Here is an 18,493-nt window from a genome sequence, read left to right as displayed (position 1 = left end):
CTACTGAAGGACATTTCCTTTTCGCAGAAGTCTGAATAATGAAATTGTAAGATTAATAACAATGGATAGCTTTGGTACTGTGTTTGCCTATTGTTTTTATTGTTCTCAGTGACTGAAAAGGAATTTAATGTGTTGTCAGGCTTTTTTTCAAAAGTCCTGCTTTTGAACATTTTGATCTGATCACCCCATATATACATACATATCCAAGTTTCGACAATGTGAAATCGCCAATTTGTAAAGTATTATTATTTTCTTCTGAATGTGTTTTCCAATGAACAACCAACTATTTTCTAAAATATTCATTTTCGAATTTAGCCAAACAAACATATTATGTATTACTCTACTTTCCAACAATGAAATGTTTTCTTACCTGTCTGTCCTAGGCCATCCAGAGCATTCACCTTTGCTCCATGACGCAACAAGGCATCCATGACATCATAATGCGAATTATCTGCAGCCACATGAAGTGGTGTCAAAAATTCCTTGTTCTTCTCATTCAGATGTGCACCTTTGCGCACTAGTGTCTCTAAAACCTGCTTTCGCTTTGGGTAGGGAGAACTTACAGCACAGTGCTGAAAATTAAATTGAAGAATGCCTCAATTTAAGCTATACAGTATTGTCACAGTCTAGTATACACAGTCACGAAGCTCAATACGTAGTAAATATGCATCCATAGAGAGCTGCTAACCACTAGGATCACTACTATCGCCTCATTATAGACAACGCGAAATAGTACCTGCACAGTCTATTGTTCCTAGTACCCTCATAATCTCAAGCTTCATGACTGTATATACTAGACTGTGGTATTGTCTCATTTTAATATACTTTTTAGTTTTGCATATACATATTTTAACCACTTCCCACTCCTTAAAATCCCATGAATTAAAATGCAAAGATATTTCATTTTTACGTTATCATTACTTGTGATTATTTCATTATTATGTACGAAAATTTTAAAGTCGATATTTTGTTTAATCTTTACATCATTATTTTACAGTATTTATTGTTGGTTGCAGATTTTCTGTATTATGAGCATCCCTTTTTATTTTGAACATGCTGACTCGAAACATAGTATTATATAGACCCAGAAACAAAATTTGGGCTTACTGAGCATGCACAGTATGTTATAACTGGTACTTGGAAAATTCAGGTGGCCCAAATTTTGTTTCTGGGTCTGTAAAGAAAGTATAGCATTTTGCGTGCATATGATCGTTGACCTATGTTGTGTCTAGCAAGAATGGTTGATTCTCATGTCATTGGGTGAAGCTCAACAGTTTGTAGAAGATAAATTACTGAAAAAACAAACCAGAGTAAAAATAGAAACTATTTCAAATTTTGTTGATTGTACCAAAGATGAAGTGAATATGTTAGGAGAGAATCCACAAACGATTAGGGAAAACACGGAAATTTTACTTGAAGCAAGTAAAGCAATAGGTTTGGAAGTAAATCCCGAAAAGACAAAGTATATGATTATGTCTCGTGACCAGAATATTGTACGAAATGGAAATATAAAAATTGGAGATTTACCTTCAAAGAGGTGGAAAAATTCAAATATCTTGGAGCAACAGTTAACAAATATAAATGACACTCGGGAGGAAATTAAACGCAGAATAAATATGGGAAATGCCTGTTATTATTCGGTTGAGAAGCTTTTATCATCTAGTCTGTTGTCAAAAAATTTGAAAGTTAAAATTTATAAAACAGTTATATTATCGGTTATTTTGTATGGTTGTGAAACTTGGACTCTCACTTTGAGAGAGGAACAGAGATTAAGGGTGTTTGAGAGTAAGGTTCTTGGGGCTAAGAGGGATGAAGTTACAGGAGAATGGAGAAAGTTACACAATGCAGAACTGCACACATTGTATTCTTCACCTGACATAATTAGGAACATTAAATCCAGACGTTTGAGATGGGCAGGGGCATGTAGCACATATGGGCAAATCCAGAAATGCATATAGAGTGTTAGTTGGAAGACCGGATGGAAAAAGACCTTTGGGGAGGCTGAGACATAGATGGGAGGTAAGGTAAAAGGTAAAGGTATCCCTGTAACATGCCATGAAGGCACTTGGGGGGGCATGGAGGTAAAGCCCCATGCTTTCCATGACCTCGGCACTAGAATGAGGTGGTGTTGTCGGCACCACGCTCTGACCGCCTTTTACCCCCGGGAAAGACCCGGTACTCAATTTTATAGGAGGTTGAGTGAACCTCGGGGCCGTTCTGAAAGTTTGGCAACGAGAAAAAATCCTGTCACCACCTGGGATCGAACCCCGGACCTTCCAGTCCATAGCCAGCTGCTCTACCAACTGAGCTACCCGGCCGCCCATAGATGGGAGGATAATATTAAAATGGATTTGAGGGAGATTGGATATGATGATAGAGACTGGATTAATCTTGTACAGGATAGGGACCGATGGTGGGCTTATGTGAGGGCGGCAATGAACCTCCGGGTTCCTTAAAAGCCATTTGTAAGTAAGTAACCAAGTAAGTACCAAAGATTGGAGAATGTTGCATGTGTGGTGAAAAACCTGCTCTTGGGCAGGACACTATGAATGTTCTGTGGTACCACGTGTATATCTGTTTATGTAGTAACTTTCTTTTTTAACTTAAATAATTTGTATTATAATTTTAAAATTGAGTCATTTGCATATTACTTGTAGTTCTGTATAGGCTTAGTAGGTTTCTAGAGTTCGTTAAATCATACATGTACTGTAAACACAGCTGCAGTAATGAAAGCTAAGATATGTTGTGTAATAGCTCTGCATTAGCTAATGACTCTAATGTAAAATCAAAACAACTTTATTTGGATAAAACTCCCCCCTTCCCCCTTAATTATAACGTACTTTACAAAATAAAATATAAATAATATTTTCTGATTATGTTATACTGAAATTTCACTATTATATAGGTAAAGTTAGCTGCAACGTAGTCTATTACTATCTGAAGCAAATCTAATGTATAAATCTAGGTTATAATAGAATGCATGGTTCATCAAGAAAGAAAGATAATAATGAAAACATATGGCATAAAACAACTTTGAATATTCTAGCAAGTCTTAATGTACTTTCAGCATAATTACAGGGCTTTGTATATCTATTCACAGAGACACTTTTTCTTGATGATCTGCCTATAGTCGGTTGGTCACTTGGATATGTGTCTGTATTGGGAAATACGAAGAGGTCTGTGCACGAGCATCCACACCTTAAGATTCATTAGGATTAAGCACTTGAGTAACTGATAACAGCTGTTAGATAATCATTAGTGTAGTAATTTATACTGCTGATGGCAGAAGCTTTCACTAAGCATTTCACATAATCAACAGTGAAGCATTTTGAAATGACATTTGCTCCTCATTGTAGAGCATTCTGAAATACGTATAATGAAAATACAAAATATGAAATTTAAAAAAAAGGTCAAAACTTACCAATGGAGTATCTCCTGTATATGGGTGTTTGAAGTTAACTACGTCTGGTGCTAAATATTTTTTTACTTTAGCAGGATCTGCTTGTCGTGCAGCTTCTAGCAAACAGTGACCTTTGAATTCATCTGTAAAAGAAAAGAGAAGCAAATTTAGAATAATTAAGAAAATTTCTCCTAACATAAATCCCTGTTCAATTATAACACCATATAATTATGGAAATTTGAGCCCACATGAATTTACGACAGGTTAAATGATGGCATCATCTGATAAGAGCTTTAAAATCTCTATAGGATGACGCATTCACTGTTCTATGTTTAAGATATCTACGTTTTTAATAATAAGCTTATTATGCAACACAACAGTAACAGAAAAGGACAATAATGACAAAACTCCCATGTTAGAAATAAAGGAAAATACTCACTTACTTTCATATTGTCATTTAAGATGACACATTCTATGTATAAGCTTAGAAAAAAAAATATATATAACAGATTGCTCATCCCTATGTTAAAATTGGTAGCACTTTGAAGAGAACAACTGCCAGGATAGCCACCCGTCTGCCATAAACGAACACGAGATGGCAGTACAGTCGCTAATGTAATTCAAATGGGAGTTATGACGTGACCAAAGAGTTTGTAATACTTACTAGAGACACATACCCATGAGTGGCAGGCAAGAAAAATGCCACAAATTGAATCGGCTAGCATCTGCCATTAAAGGGAGTGTTTGCGGCGCGAAATTCGAAAACAGTACCACAATACATTGATGTAGCCTGGTGATAGACACTGTTTTAAACATCTTTTGCAAAGGATGAGTTGTGATGAAATAAACATGAATGGCAGAAGAGCGCTATATTTATTAAAGTATTATAATGATTGATCTTTGGCGATATTCTAAAAAATAAATTAAATCACCATATAAACTCGGGATAAGTATGTGAAATATTGAATAATGGCAATGTCAACATTAATTTTCAGTATTACTAGTATTGTTTTAAGGACATAATAATGGATATTTACTGCAATATTTAAAATAATCTATATTTCAGTTCTTTTGTGCAAAGGCAGAGTAAGGTATATGGTGCTTAGAAAATATTTTGTGGTGAAATATGAGATCATAAAAATTCTGGAAACTGATTTAAAATATGAGAATAAATTTTATCATAAAACAATCTATTCATTGTGTAGTTGATGACCACCAAGTTAGAGGTCAGTACAGAATTTTTAATACAATTAGTGGCAGTAATAGTAGGCCTAGGAGTAGTGGTAATAGTAGGCCTAGTAGTGGTAATAGTAGGCCTAGTAGTAGTGGTAATAATAGACCTAGTAGTAGTGGTAATAATAGGCCTCGTAGTAGTGGTAATAGGCCTAGTAGTAATGGTAATAGGAGGGCTAGTTTTGGTAGTATTAGTAGGCCTAGTAGTGGTAATAGTAGGCCTAGTAGTAGTAATAGTAGGCCTATTAGTAGTGGTAAAATATTAGGCCTATTAGTGGTAGTAGTAGATTTAGTTTTTGTGGCAATAGTAGGCCTAGTAGTAGTGGCAATAGTAGGCCTAGTAGTAGTGGTAATAGTAGACCTAGTAGTAGTGATAATAATAGGCCATTAGTAGTGGTAATAGTAGGCCTATTAGTAGTGGTAATAGTAGGCGTAGTAGTAGTGGTAATAGTAGGCGTAGTAGTTGTAATAGTAGGCGTAGTAGTGGTAATAGTAGGCCTATTAGTAGTGGTAATAGTAGGTGTAGTAGTAGTGGTATTAGTAGGTCTAGTTTTTGTGACAATAGTAGGCCTAGTAGTAGTAGTAGTGACAATAGTAGGCCTAGTAGCAGTGGCAATAGTAAGCCTAGTAGTAGTGGTAATAGTAGACCTAGTAGTAGTGGTAATAATAGGCCTAGTAGTAGTGGTAATAGTAGGCCTAGTAGTAGTGGTAATAATAGACCTAGTAGTAGTGGTAATAATAGGCCTAGTAGTAGTGGTAATAATAGACCTAGTAGTAGTGGTAATAATAGGCCTAGTAGTAGTGGTAATAGTATGCCTACTATTAGTGGTAGTAGTAGGCTTAATTTTTGTGGTAATAGTAGGCCTAGTAGTAGTGGTAATAATAGGTCTAGTGGTAGTGGTAATACTAGGCCTAGTTTTGGTGGTATTAGTAGGCCTAGTAGTAGTGGCAACAGTAGGCCTAGTAGTAGTGGTCATAGTAGACCTAGTAGCAGTGTAATATTAGGCCTAGCTAGGCCATCAGCTATATTTTCACTAATTTCTTTGCATTTAATACAACCAAAAACTAGAAGTACATGCTGTACAAAACGGAAATTACATGATTAATTCATTTATTGTGAAAGAAAACAGTTTTAGACAGATATAGTCCGCGGATTTTCTTATGCACTCTGCTATTATAATCCACTGTAATGTGATGGCACCTAACCCTTACACACATTGTTGAAATCAACCTTATAAACCTGATTAATGTGTTTCTGGAAAAACTTTATCCAAGAAATATTCCGACATTCTGTAAACACATTCAAAGGAGGAACTGCATTTGGAACATTCTTCCAAATATTAAGATATGCATGCTTTCCTGGGCATCCTACAATAGTAGCTATGTTCGAACAATTATTTGCGGCGCAGGATTTCACCATTTTCTTGTCCACACCTGTGGAGTAACGGTCAGTGCGTCTGACTGCGAAACCAGGTGGCCCGTGTTCGAATCCCGTTCGGGGCAAGTTGCCTGGTTGAGGTTTTTTCTGGGGTTTTCCCTCAACCCAATACGAGCAAATGCTGGGTAACTTTCGGTGCTGGACCCCGGACTCATTTCACCGGCATTATCACGTTCATATCATTCAGAAGCTAAATAACCTAAATGTTGATACAGCGTCGTAAAATAACCCCAAAAAAAAAAACATTTTCTCATTATTTCCCTTCAAGTGTACTCATATTTATTCGTACTCCTCAATAAGCATGAACTGCTTGCACTCCCGGCGAAGCATCAACTCCCTTTAATGGCGGCCGAACACCGGTTCAATTTTGTACGCGAAACTAGCGCCATTGGTGTCTCTAGTTACATATTACGAACTATTTGGACGTGACTCCTTATATAACAACTAGATGGCAGCATAGTAAACCTGACAAAAGTTGTTACCGTCAAAGCCTATAAGGCCGAGCAATCTGGGATCTAGGGTATAACCAAGACAAATGTCGTCAATATTAAATATTAGTATTGAATGATATATGATTAATTTTCCATTTATTCACAGTCTACATTCAAATGAAAAATAAATAAGGTGGCAAAATTCAATAATTATTTAAAAACAACCATTGTTGGTTTATGCAATGATAAGAAAATGTGAAGTAATTGCTAAGGGAAAGGTATAATCTATGTATAAGAATTATTAATCACTAAATTTGATTGGAAGTGTCCTGTTACAAGTTTTAGATACAATTGCAATACTTCTGTGGAATGAGGAGACAGAGGTGGCCACGGACTAATTTTAAGTATGCATTAGTCCACTAAAACAGTCCTGCTGGTATTGCTCTTATACAATACTTACATGTTTGTAATCTTCAACCAATAATATCTTATTCAAAATTCTTTAATTCAAGTGTAAATGAGATACATAAATTGATACTAAGTATAATACAGTTTCTGTAATACTTTGCTGCAATAGTTCATCAATATATAACAGAGGAACTATATTTAACTGGAATCCTATTTATTGCAGATGCATATCAGATGAATATATGCACAGTGAACTATCTACAATTCTGATGATGACTCCCTCTCTGTCCTTTCTTATTTCAGAATTATTCTTAATTGGGACAAGATATAGAAAAAAACGGATTACAATGGTGAAAAACTGTGACTAATAATAAAGTGAATGCCTACCAGAACTGTAGTGCTACACAGTAGTAGTTGTACTGCATTACAGGAAAGTGGCACTGAACACTTCTAGACGATACACGGATGATAATAAATTTCTAAATTATAGACATCAGCTCAAAGAATTTTGAGTGACCACAAGGGTCCTGAATACAATAAACATGTAAATATAATGTGATGTGATACATTAAGGAAAAAAAGAAAGTTAATTGTTGAAGGCAAATATAAGTTGATTAATTGAAATAGGGATGATGATGTAATATTTGAAGAGAATCCTTGATAATATTTATAAGAATAGACATTACATAATCAAAAGGAATGTGAAGTTCCTTAAGATAATTCCACGTGAATTTTGTGATTGAACCTCTACTGCCAAAGACAAAATGTCCACTTTTTTATGTCCACAGTCCAAATGTCTAGTTTCTTCTGTCCTTTACATTAAAGTCCATTAATTTATAGGTCCAGTTATTTAAAGTCCATTACATTACAGGTTCATTTGTAGTTGTGACCACAGATGGTTTGTCTATAATTTAAAAGATCCACAAATCTGAAGTAATAACTACTTTAAAAAATCATCAGTCAGCTTTTATTATGATGGAAATAATACAGTCAACCAGGTGCACATTATTTTATAATTTTAATTGATTTATTAATAACTGATTGTCATTTTGGTCCTTCTGCAAGTTTTCGATGAACTTCCATATGTTAGCATGGTAAGTTACTATATATTTTTTAAATTTGGAATGCCATCTATTGTATTAATTGTCCTTTGAGTCCCATTCAAGACTAGATTATAAACATTCCAACAGGCAGAGGAAAACGAGGCGGCACCTCTCATCTTCTACCTCTGGCAGGTATCTCTCTTATGAAGGTCCTTTCTACGCATAATGATAAATCTAATACTGATTCCTCTACACCATCAGAAACTTCATCAAATGTATTCACAACATGATCCAGTAGTATGAAAGGTATGGACATTAACTTTCGGATGTCAATTCTTGCTCTGTCATTTCCCCTGTTATTATAAGCAGCCTTTAATCCAAGTTGAACAACATGATGCCAAATAGCCTGGCAGAAGTGGAAAAGACAACCTTTTATTTCCGTTCTGTAAGATGCATTATGAACATTATAATTAATTGACAGTAAAAATCATTAGTATATATAATGTATATGGACAAAATTTCTTGTGGACATATTTGTTTGTGAATTAAATGTCTATGGACGTTATGTTCAGTGGACAAAACACTAGTGGACATAACTGTAGTGGACCAATCATCCTGGTACCTTCTGGACGATACACAGATGATATGTCTACTTCTTACTTGAAGTGTTACAGTTATACAACCACCTCATTCCTGTATTTCAGGTAGTTTAGTCACAATAAATTTTTGAAGCTGAACTTATTATCAGTACATAATAAATATACAGATGCAACTTACATGCCAATCTCTCCTGCAGTTCTCTTGTGGGTGCCACATCAATGGCAGACTTGGAATGACAATTCAGGAGTGTGGGGTCAGCACCTTCACTCAAGAGAAGTGAGCAAACCTCAACTCGAGACTTGGATGCTGCTTCGTGCAAAGGCGTGAATTGCCATAAATCCATAGCGTTTACGTTTGCTCCGTGTTTGATAAGCATTTCTGTCACTTCAAAGTGGCCATAAGAACAGGCATTATGTAATGGCACCAAACCACTGAAAAGAAAGCTTACATTTACTACTACACACAAAGAAACATACACACATACTTGTACAAGCACATCTACTGTATGTAGTCAATAACAGAAAATTCACAAAACAACTTCCAGGTTGGTAAACTGGAACTAGAAGTTCTTTAGGTTCGCATATTTTATGAGTCTGAAGAAACAAAAAAGAAAATCACTCTAATTGTTGACCACAATAAAACTGTCATGCTTCACAACAAATGTTTTTCAGACAAAGCCTACTTTCACATAAATGGTAAACGGGGTGAATCTCCAGGAGATTAATTAATTAATTCATCCATTCAGTGTTCTGCTAAGGGCAGGTCTTTCACTGCAAATCCAGCTATCTCCAATCTTTCCTATTTTCTGCCTTCCTCTTTGTCTCCTCATATGATCCATATATCTTAATATCTCTATTAACTGATCATCTTCTTCTGCCCCAAACTCTTCTCCCGTTTACCATTCCTTCCAGTGCATCCTTCAGTAGACAGTTTCTTCTCAGCCAGTGACTCAACCAATTCCTTTTTCTCTTTCTGATCAGTTTCAGCATCTTACTTTCCTCACCCACTCTTTCCAACTGGCTCAATTTTGTGTTAACACAAAGGAAGAAGTGGGAGGAGAAAAACAGCTACAGACAATGCACATATGGGTAAGATGTTTGACAAAATTGTGAATTCTCCTAAGAAAAGCCAATGATGGATAGCCAAGGAATTAAATCTGAAAAGAATGTCAGTTCAACAGATGACTGATGTTCACTTTCACACTAGCTCCTCCACCTCAATCAACTGCATATGAACGAAAATAACACTCTATGATGAATTATTTTTCTTGAACATTGAGTACCATTTTGAATGTTTTTCTTTCATAGTCTTCTTTAGCAACAACCGCAAATAATTTTTTTCTTACTGAGCTGCGAGTGAAACATAATCAAACTTCGGTATACTTTACTTTTTTTTTACCAATGCCACCAGGTTGTCTTTTCGACATTTCTGGTCTTCTCTCCTGGCATTGGCTTAGAAGCAAACATTCTGGTGGGGGCAGATAAAAAAGTTTTTCTTCCACCATGTTAATTAATAATGTCAAAACAAGTGCTTATACAAATTTTGGCCACTCGAACCGCAATTACGAGGCCGTCCAAAAAGTGATTTTCCCTGGAGCTGTTTACAGAAAAAAAGCAAAATTACATAGAAAGTTTTATTGAAACAGATACAGCAATTATTGCGCTATTTGTCAACATATCCCCCACTGCAATTGAGACATTTGTCATACCATGGGATCAATTTTTGTATCCTTGTGTCGTAGAAGTCAGATACCTGGAATCGGAACCAACGTTTGACAGCCATCTGCACCTCTCTGTCAATCCCATGATATGACAAATGTCTCAATTTCGGTGGGGAATATGTTGAAAAATAGCTCAACAATTGCTGTATCTGTTTCAATAAATTTTTCCAATGAAATTCTGTTTTCTTTCTGTAAACGGCCTCTGGCGAACTTATTTATTTACGGCCCTCGTAATTGCAGTCGACTGGCCAAAATTTGTAAAAGCACTTCTTTTGACATTATTAACATGGTGGAAGAAAAAAATTTAACTTTTTTATCTGCCCCCATCAGAATGTTTGCTTGTTTGTTGTAACCCATTTCTGAGGTTGAGGTGCCTGGAAGGCGTAGTTACATTACCCCGATAGATGATAGGATGATTATGATATATCAGGAGAGGTCTTAAATATAAACTTAACCTAAATTCCAGACTATGGACGAACACAGGAATAATCCCCTTTAAGGAAAAATTCCTGTGCTCTAACTGGGAATCGAACCCAGGGCCTCATGAACTATAGCCAGAAGCTCTGACCACTAGACCATGAGGCTGGTCATGGTATACTTTATTGTGGGTCATATTGTAAAATAAATGTACAATAAGTTCTTAACAGACAGATTTGTAAACAAGATGTAAGTATTTTATTTGAAATATGGTTCTTACCCTTTATCCTTGGCATGAACATCTGCTCCATGCTGTAATAACAACTGCACTACTCTATTACGGTTATATCCTGCTGCGAGATGCAAAGGAGTTGAGCGACGACCATCACTTGCATGGCAGTTTACATTCAATGGGTTGAGCAGAGTGAGCAAACGATCCTCAGCGCCAGACCTGGCGGCTTCCAGCAGTTCCTCCTTACGATGGTCACCTGTCAGTACAGGTCTGGTTGCGGAGTCTGCTAGTTCTAAGGCAGTTTTACCCTCTGTGTTACGAATATTAGCATCTGCTCCATGTTGCAACAAGGCTGTAATATACATAATTATAGAAAATTAGACACATAACGAGATTATTTTCGATGTGAAGAAGATTTAGGGGTAAATAATAATAATAATAATAATAATAATAATAATAATAATAATAATAATAAACTGTAACAGTGATTAAAATGACAATAATCAAATCATTTAAACCTATATTATAGTGGCAATTCATTCCGAAAATAAAATCTACTCAAATATGGAAGTAAATATCTTTCTTTTAGGTTCTAATTTTAATCCTTAGAAGCTGGAAGATTTATGCCACTATTGCACGCAAATGTCTAACTCTTAACCAGGGGTTCGTATACCTCCATAATCGGGTACATTCGTGTTGGGTTCGTTCGTTAAAATAATACAAGGTCATAGAGAAAATTACATTAGTGTAAGCATTATTCACTAAATTTACGAAAATGTTTTATGATACGGATTATCCAATTTTTTCAATTAACCGTTCAGCCTACCCCATTCATTACCATGGATAATAGAGGTTCTACTGTATAATGTATTCATACCAGGTCTTGTTATTATCAAACACGTAAATTTTAACAAAAATTTGTTGAATGGTTTAGTTCTGAAAGTTAAAAACCTTTCCATATTTTAAAGAACTATATACAGTGACATCATAGTAATATACATTACAAGAGCGGTATGTTGACGTTTTCATGTTCGAGGAAAAGATTGAAAAAGCGAAACGTAGTTGAGCTTTTTTAATTTCCGAGAACATGAAAACAAACATACCGCTCGTGTATCGTACATTATTTTGTGCGAAGATCGTTTATTACATACCTGAAAGACGAATTTCTAATTAGTTGCAATGAAATCTCCATGTTGGTTTCAGTTTAATGACGGCAACTTTGGAAAACCAAAATATCTTTCTTCAACATTGTTGCTATAAAATGTTTTCTGTGTTTACTATACTCCAGCAGGCCATGATATATGTCTGTCTTTTTTTTTCCCCCAGTCTATAAATGCGAACTTAAAACAAACGGTAAGGTTATGTAATGATTTATTTTTCATTTTAGTATTTTAACAATATTATTTATATAACATATTGCAGTAATAACATCGGCATCTGGAATCTTGTTGATTTTTTCACGGCTTCCTTAATGTTACTTGTATCAGGAATGCAATAAGTTTCGTGGAGTAGTAGACTTTACTTAATTTTTGCAAATATTTAAAAACAATAATTAACGTTGCAATTTAGGTGAAATTGCAGTGATAAGTTTCCAATTTATAATTATTACTATGTTAAACGTCTCTAAAAATAATATGTTAAAAGCCTAAAGCAGTAAAATGAATGTCGCGCTTAAGCAGTAAGAAGAGGGAAATTGTTATGTGTGTTACGTTGGGAATACTGAATGTGGTATTTCACACTTACCACGTATTGGTTCTGTGCGGAAAACAAGCAAATACGCACAATCTCGCACAAAAAACTTTTTCCTTACCCTTACATTTTTATTGTACTTTGTTTTTCTACTATACCACGCAGGCTTTGCTTAATGGTAAGTTTTAGTTGCCATGGTAATATTTTACACTGCATGGCTACAATCAGGACATATTATGTAGTTAAAAATGCAAGGAAAATGTTTTTGATGTCATTTTACAAATTAATGTTGTCTCCTCGATAATGAGTGATCCTAGTAATGCTTGTGTTATACTCAAAGGCTTTCAACAGCAAAATAATTCAATTGCAGACTGAAAACAGCTGTCCAAATGCAAAATTTCAAAACAAGAACAAACAAAGGAACTGTTAATGAGCTCATGTTAAACATTACCTCACACTGCACACATCAGTTAAATCTCCAAAGCAGATAAAAAAAAAAAAAGAGATACCCATACTAGTTGTAAGGTTGTGAAATGAAACCATTCAAATAACAGCCCAGGTCTTGAGCAGACAGTACTCAGCTGACACAGTATATTCAGTGCACGACCTTAACTCATGTCATATGACAGGATGATTCACAGAGCATGGGAACTTCAATTATTTTCTCTGTGTTTCTTAATATACAGTAACACCACAGTTTAGTATATACAGTTGCGAAGCTTGGGATGATTTTTTGCATTTCTCGCGATAGTTGCTAGCAGATTGGAGCGCTGTGAGTACTAGGAACAACAGACTGTATCACTGCCATCGTGATTTAATATAGGCAGACCATGTGACTCGCTTAACCCGATCACGGAGGGTGGCGTTTCAACCATATAAATTAGTTGCAATGCATAAAAAGTAACATATATTTCTCTAAAATGTAGTGTAATTGCATTAATAAATTTAAAACAATGATTATGAGACACTTCAGACATAATTCACTTGCGAGTTAAGGTGTAATATTATTTTTGGTGTGAAAATTACGTTGTTCGTATGTGTAATACCTGACTTTATTTGGATTAAATATTGCGAAATTCTTGTACATTCATTTATGCACGATTCAATAATTTTCAGTTGCACCACACGGATATTTTGATATGTTGAAATTATAGGTTATGTTTACTGTACCAATACTTCAATATTCGCATTTATACATTATAATTAAACATAAAATTACGTGTGACAACTTGTAAATACAATTTGTCTCTATTTCAGTTGTATTTATTCATTTCTTACGGTACTCCAATCTGAAGTCTGATTTATGTACTATGTTAATAGGCTAAACTAGCGCAGAGGTAGTTCTTTTGTACTCATACTCCTTGCATATACGGATCTGTGACAGGTTAGGTTTGGTTAGTTTTGGCTTTTATTATGCCTTGCTTATACGATCACTTGCACTTCCACAAAAAATCTCTTATAAATTCAACGATTTTCACTTCCGAAATTGCAGGAACTACCTCAGTGCTAGTTCCATCGCTTTATGAGTGCTGCCTTATTGACCTTCGGACACTTGACTATATTGAAATACGGTAACCTCACAGCGCTGTTACTAGAGCAACTAGATTTACAAAGTCTCCAATGCCCTGCCATTACATATGTAGGCCTATGTTATGTCATATGGAAATTATAGGTTATCATTTATATTCCTATATTCGCAATTATACATTATAATTAAGTATAATGTCATGGATGATATGCCGCACATTCAATTTGTATTTTAATACTACAATCGAGTACGTACTGAATTATTGTATTTATCTACTTTCTAAGAGACGAAGTAACACAATCGTACATACACTAATTTCATAGGAGTGGTATGGTAAATTTTCTATCTACAATTAAGGAAGGTAGATGTGCTAAATTAAAATCACAATATAAATTCTTTTTTTATTAAACCTCAAAATAGCTTCCATTCTAAACTTAAAATGTTGATGCAAATAGATTATGTTAACATGTAAAATTCTCTTCACTTTAAAATAACACAGTTTAGTAATTATTTCTGCAACAAATTATACAATAAGAAGTAAACGGAACTTATGGACACATTACACTAAATAAAACTTAGCAATGATACGCAATAAAGTTATAATATAATATTTCACTGAGCTCCATACACTGAAATAGAAAACCCGAACATACATTATCGTCTGCTCCGGAAAGGGTCTGTGCTGAGGCGATAGTAGCAATCCTGGTGGTCAGCAACTATCTATGTATGCATATTTATTAGGTATTGAGCTTCGCAATTGTATATACTAAACTGTGGTAACACTAAGTTTTCATATGGAGTTAGTTTGGATAGCAATTTTTTTATGTTTGTCTTTCTGCTGTGGAGAACTAAAATTGTGTCCAGTTTGAGGGGAGGTTTGACAGGAGCTCATTAAGACACAAATGTAAGACACAAATGCAACAAAAAATGACAGAAGTAGGAACACTATAAGTGTGACAAGTATCAATACATTTAACAGAGTTCAGACAAAGGACAATGCTTTCATGTTTAAAGAGTACTGAAGAAATTTAGCTCAGAAAGGTGTCATGTTATATATGGATTTATTTAAACATCAAGACACATTACTAAAATTAAGATTTACATAAAAATAACACTTGTCATTTATAAAAGAATATAATTTATTATATAAAATACTATTAATATAACATTAAAATACAACTGCTATTTTGTTTCTCAGTAAGGCAATCCTGCAAAATGTTTTACATTTCTTAAGTAACTAACTGCTCCAAATCTTCGGTATCAGAGAGCAAGAAAGTAAACAGTAAAACTCTTTTTTTTTTGTAAGTAACCCTACAGAGAAAAAGGTATTTGGAAATGCTGATCTAAGATGTCATTTCGAAAAGTGTTTCTCAGTAGTTCTTTTATTGGGTGATGGATGGAAAGAGATGTGTTATCTTGCATAAAGGTACAATTTTTCAATGTCATTATTCTGTAATTTCAATAACACGTATTCTTATAGCAGACTAAAGTAATGCAATCCATTAATGATTGCAACTTTAATGTGTTATGTTAATGTTTTCTATAATAATATAGTCCTATGATAAAAATGTGATTTGAAACGTGACTTTCACATCCTGTAGTCGGTCCTTGGTGAATGACAGCATTCATATTATGTATCAACCAATTATGAGTATTGATACCCCTGTTTAAAAGGAGCCTCACCTCTCCACAAAATTTCATTTGTATTTCTGCTAGATTTGTAAAGAGAAGTTGACATGAATTTCTTTGTCAGCCTCCTTAGGTTCAAAAAGAATTTTCATTTCATTAGGCTACAGTTTTACTTCTGAAAATTTGCCATAGTGTTGAGTAGCTCATTTATATCAACTTTTCTTGCATTGCATGTTCCTATTCGGTATTTTTTCTTGTAAAATAATTGAACCATTCATTTATACAATGTTCTATAGAAGTTCATCTACCAAAACTTTATTTTTCCCCTCTGCTGTATCATGGAACCAGTCTCTTCAAATATTTTCAACAGGCTCCCAAATCTAGACAGACAATTCGGTTCACAACTCTATTTAGAGCTCTAAATCTCCTCAGAATAATGATCTATTATCTATTACATTTATAACACTGAATAATACCATTCAGAGTCTGTAGAAACAAAACTATTATTTTTAGTAAAATATTATGTGAAAAGAAAAACACAATAAGCCACACAACAATAGTTCAAATAGCTCTTCTTTGTAACATTCTGAAATAAATATTACCAAAACTACCATAATGAAACAATAATTGAAAATAAATATTGTGATATCATTTCTTCTTTTTCTTCTAATGGCAGTACCAGTTGCAGAAGACACAGCCCTGCAGTATATACTGACTACACCCCAACTCTGGCTACTAGCAACAGACATCTATAATGAACACCGATCAAAATACTCCTCATTTCTCATGAAAAACAAAAATTGAACAGACTACAGTGGACTTTATGTTGTCAGCAAACAGCTGGATACATTAAGAAGATTGACTGATTCTAATGGCAGTTTTGGAGATTTTATTCTATTCAATCTAGAAAAGGGAGATGACGTTTTTATTCACCTGAAGATGTTTATTTAGGCTTTTGCATTGTAGTAAGTGATTGTTATCCATTTTTTATTTTATTTTTCAGAAGATAAGGGGGAAAAAAGGAGAGAAAATATAGATAATGTGAATTGAGCAGATAGCGAGAAATGAAGAGGTAATAATAAAGAAAAGCCAATCTATAATTTAAGAAAATGGTGTGTCAGTGGGGAATAAAATAGCAGATGAATCTGCACTGAGAAAGGACGGAGAGTACTGACTGAATAATAGGTGTAGCTTAAGGTGTTTATATTCAATTAGAAGGTAAAGAATAGTGCTCAATGTAATGAATTAAAGAGTAAGGTGAGCTAGGAGTAGGGTTTAGCCATGGTATAGGTCAGTAGGGATTAGGAAGTAATAAAGAAAGAAGGAAAGTCAATGGTGGATAGGGAACATGAAAATTAATTAATTTATATCATAAGTATAATACAAAGAAAAGTTAACAACGGTAAATGAAGAGGAATTGTAGAGAAAATAGGGACTGAATTAAATAGTAAATGAAAATGTTAGGAATAGGGGTAATTAGAATAAGATAGAAGTAGTACAATAGTGAATGGTAGACATTAAATTATGAAATGAATGGATATGTAAGGGCACAGTTCATGAACGAAGGAAAGAGCTTGCATCGATCACTTAATTGTCTTAATGTATAGATGTCATAAGTAGTGTAAGAACAGGACTGCTGGCCCAAATACAGGAATGTGAAGGGCCAGCAGGACCGAATATGGTGGATGATGATAAATCATATTCAGATTTTCTTTCTCACAGACAGTACAGGTTTTTGTTTTAAATTTTTATTGGCTTATTTTACAATGCTTTAACAATGGCGATTGCTATCGAGCATCTAAGTGAAATGAAAGTGATAATGCAAACAAAATGAGTCCGCGGTCCAGCATCGGAAGTTACCCAGTATTTGCTATTAATGGGTTGAGGGAAAACCCTCGAAAAACCTGAACCAGGTAACTTGTCCCAATTTGTTTTATAAATGCCTATTTTGTGAGAGAGCAACTAAGCAGTTATGTTGTGTTGTCAGTCTAAAAGTTGCAGTTGTTTCTTGCATGAGTTTATTTTTGTATTTCTCTCTGTTTTGGTAATTTTCCCATGGTTTGTCTCCTGCCAGTTGTTTTGTTTTTAAACATTCGGAGACTTTTGATTATATTTCGTGTCTTATGTTGTCTGTTGCCTTTACTGGTTATAATTAAGGAGCGGATTCTTATGTAATTAAATATTCTTTTTGCGTGGGATAAAACACAATTAACAAAGTTAAACATTCCGAACATGAAGTTTCAAGTTTAAAACCCAAATTTTATTTCACATAAAAACACATATTTTCACAAAATTTATGTAAATACATATTTTCAGGAAATGTATTATAAATACATAAATCTTGGAGATTTTTTACTTAAATAATTTTTTTACAAGAACTTTTAAATATTTTAAAACTAAGTTAAATCAATTATGTCACTCAGAAGTACGTTATCTTTTTAAGAATTCTTGGTTGCTTGGTGTTTCTAAGTGCTGTGTGGTGTATCCGTGATCCATTTTCATAATAGTATCGCCCCAAGTTCTGAGAACTGCTAGGCAGCATATCAGTGTTATTATCAGAGAATAAATTAACTTGGACAAGGAGAGATCTTGCAACACATAATCAAGAATGTTTATTGTTGCTGAAGATAATTTCATTCCACGCTTTGTTTGTGAACATTATTTAATTTAAACAAATCTCTCGCCTCTCGCTCATGTCTATCAAGTAAGGCAATATATATTGTTG

At 34.4% G+C, this 18,493-nt stretch overlaps 1 protein-coding gene across 1 annotated transcript in view; it reads right to left on the bottom strand.

Moving 5' to 3' along the window:
* Nucleotides 1-18,493, bottom strand: part of Tnks (tankyrase) — a 96,582-nt gene that overhangs the window by 67,486 nt on the left and 10,603 nt on the right. Inside the window, exons 3-6 of the mRNA XM_069828229.1 lie at nucleotides 10,971-11,274; nucleotides 8,731-8,984; nucleotides 3,422-3,543; nucleotides 371-572 (exon numbers count right to left, since the gene is read on the bottom strand). Of these exons, the coding sequence (XP_069684330.1) occupies nucleotides 371-572; nucleotides 3,422-3,543; nucleotides 8,731-8,984; nucleotides 10,971-11,274 (882 nt within the window). The remainder of the gene's footprint in view (nucleotides 1-370; nucleotides 573-3,421; nucleotides 3,544-8,730; nucleotides 8,985-10,970; nucleotides 11,275-18,493) is intronic.

The sequence above is a fragment of the Periplaneta americana genome, chromosome 6 (assembly GCF_040183065.1).
Source record: "Periplaneta americana isolate PAMFEO1 chromosome 6, P.americana_PAMFEO1_priV1, whole genome shotgun sequence".
In the NCBI taxonomy this organism is placed as follows: Eukaryota; Metazoa; Arthropoda; class Insecta; order Blattodea; family Blattidae; genus Periplaneta; species Periplaneta americana.
The sequence above is the reverse complement of the archived record's forward strand: the minus strand, read 5'-3'. Positions and strand labels throughout refer to the sequence as shown.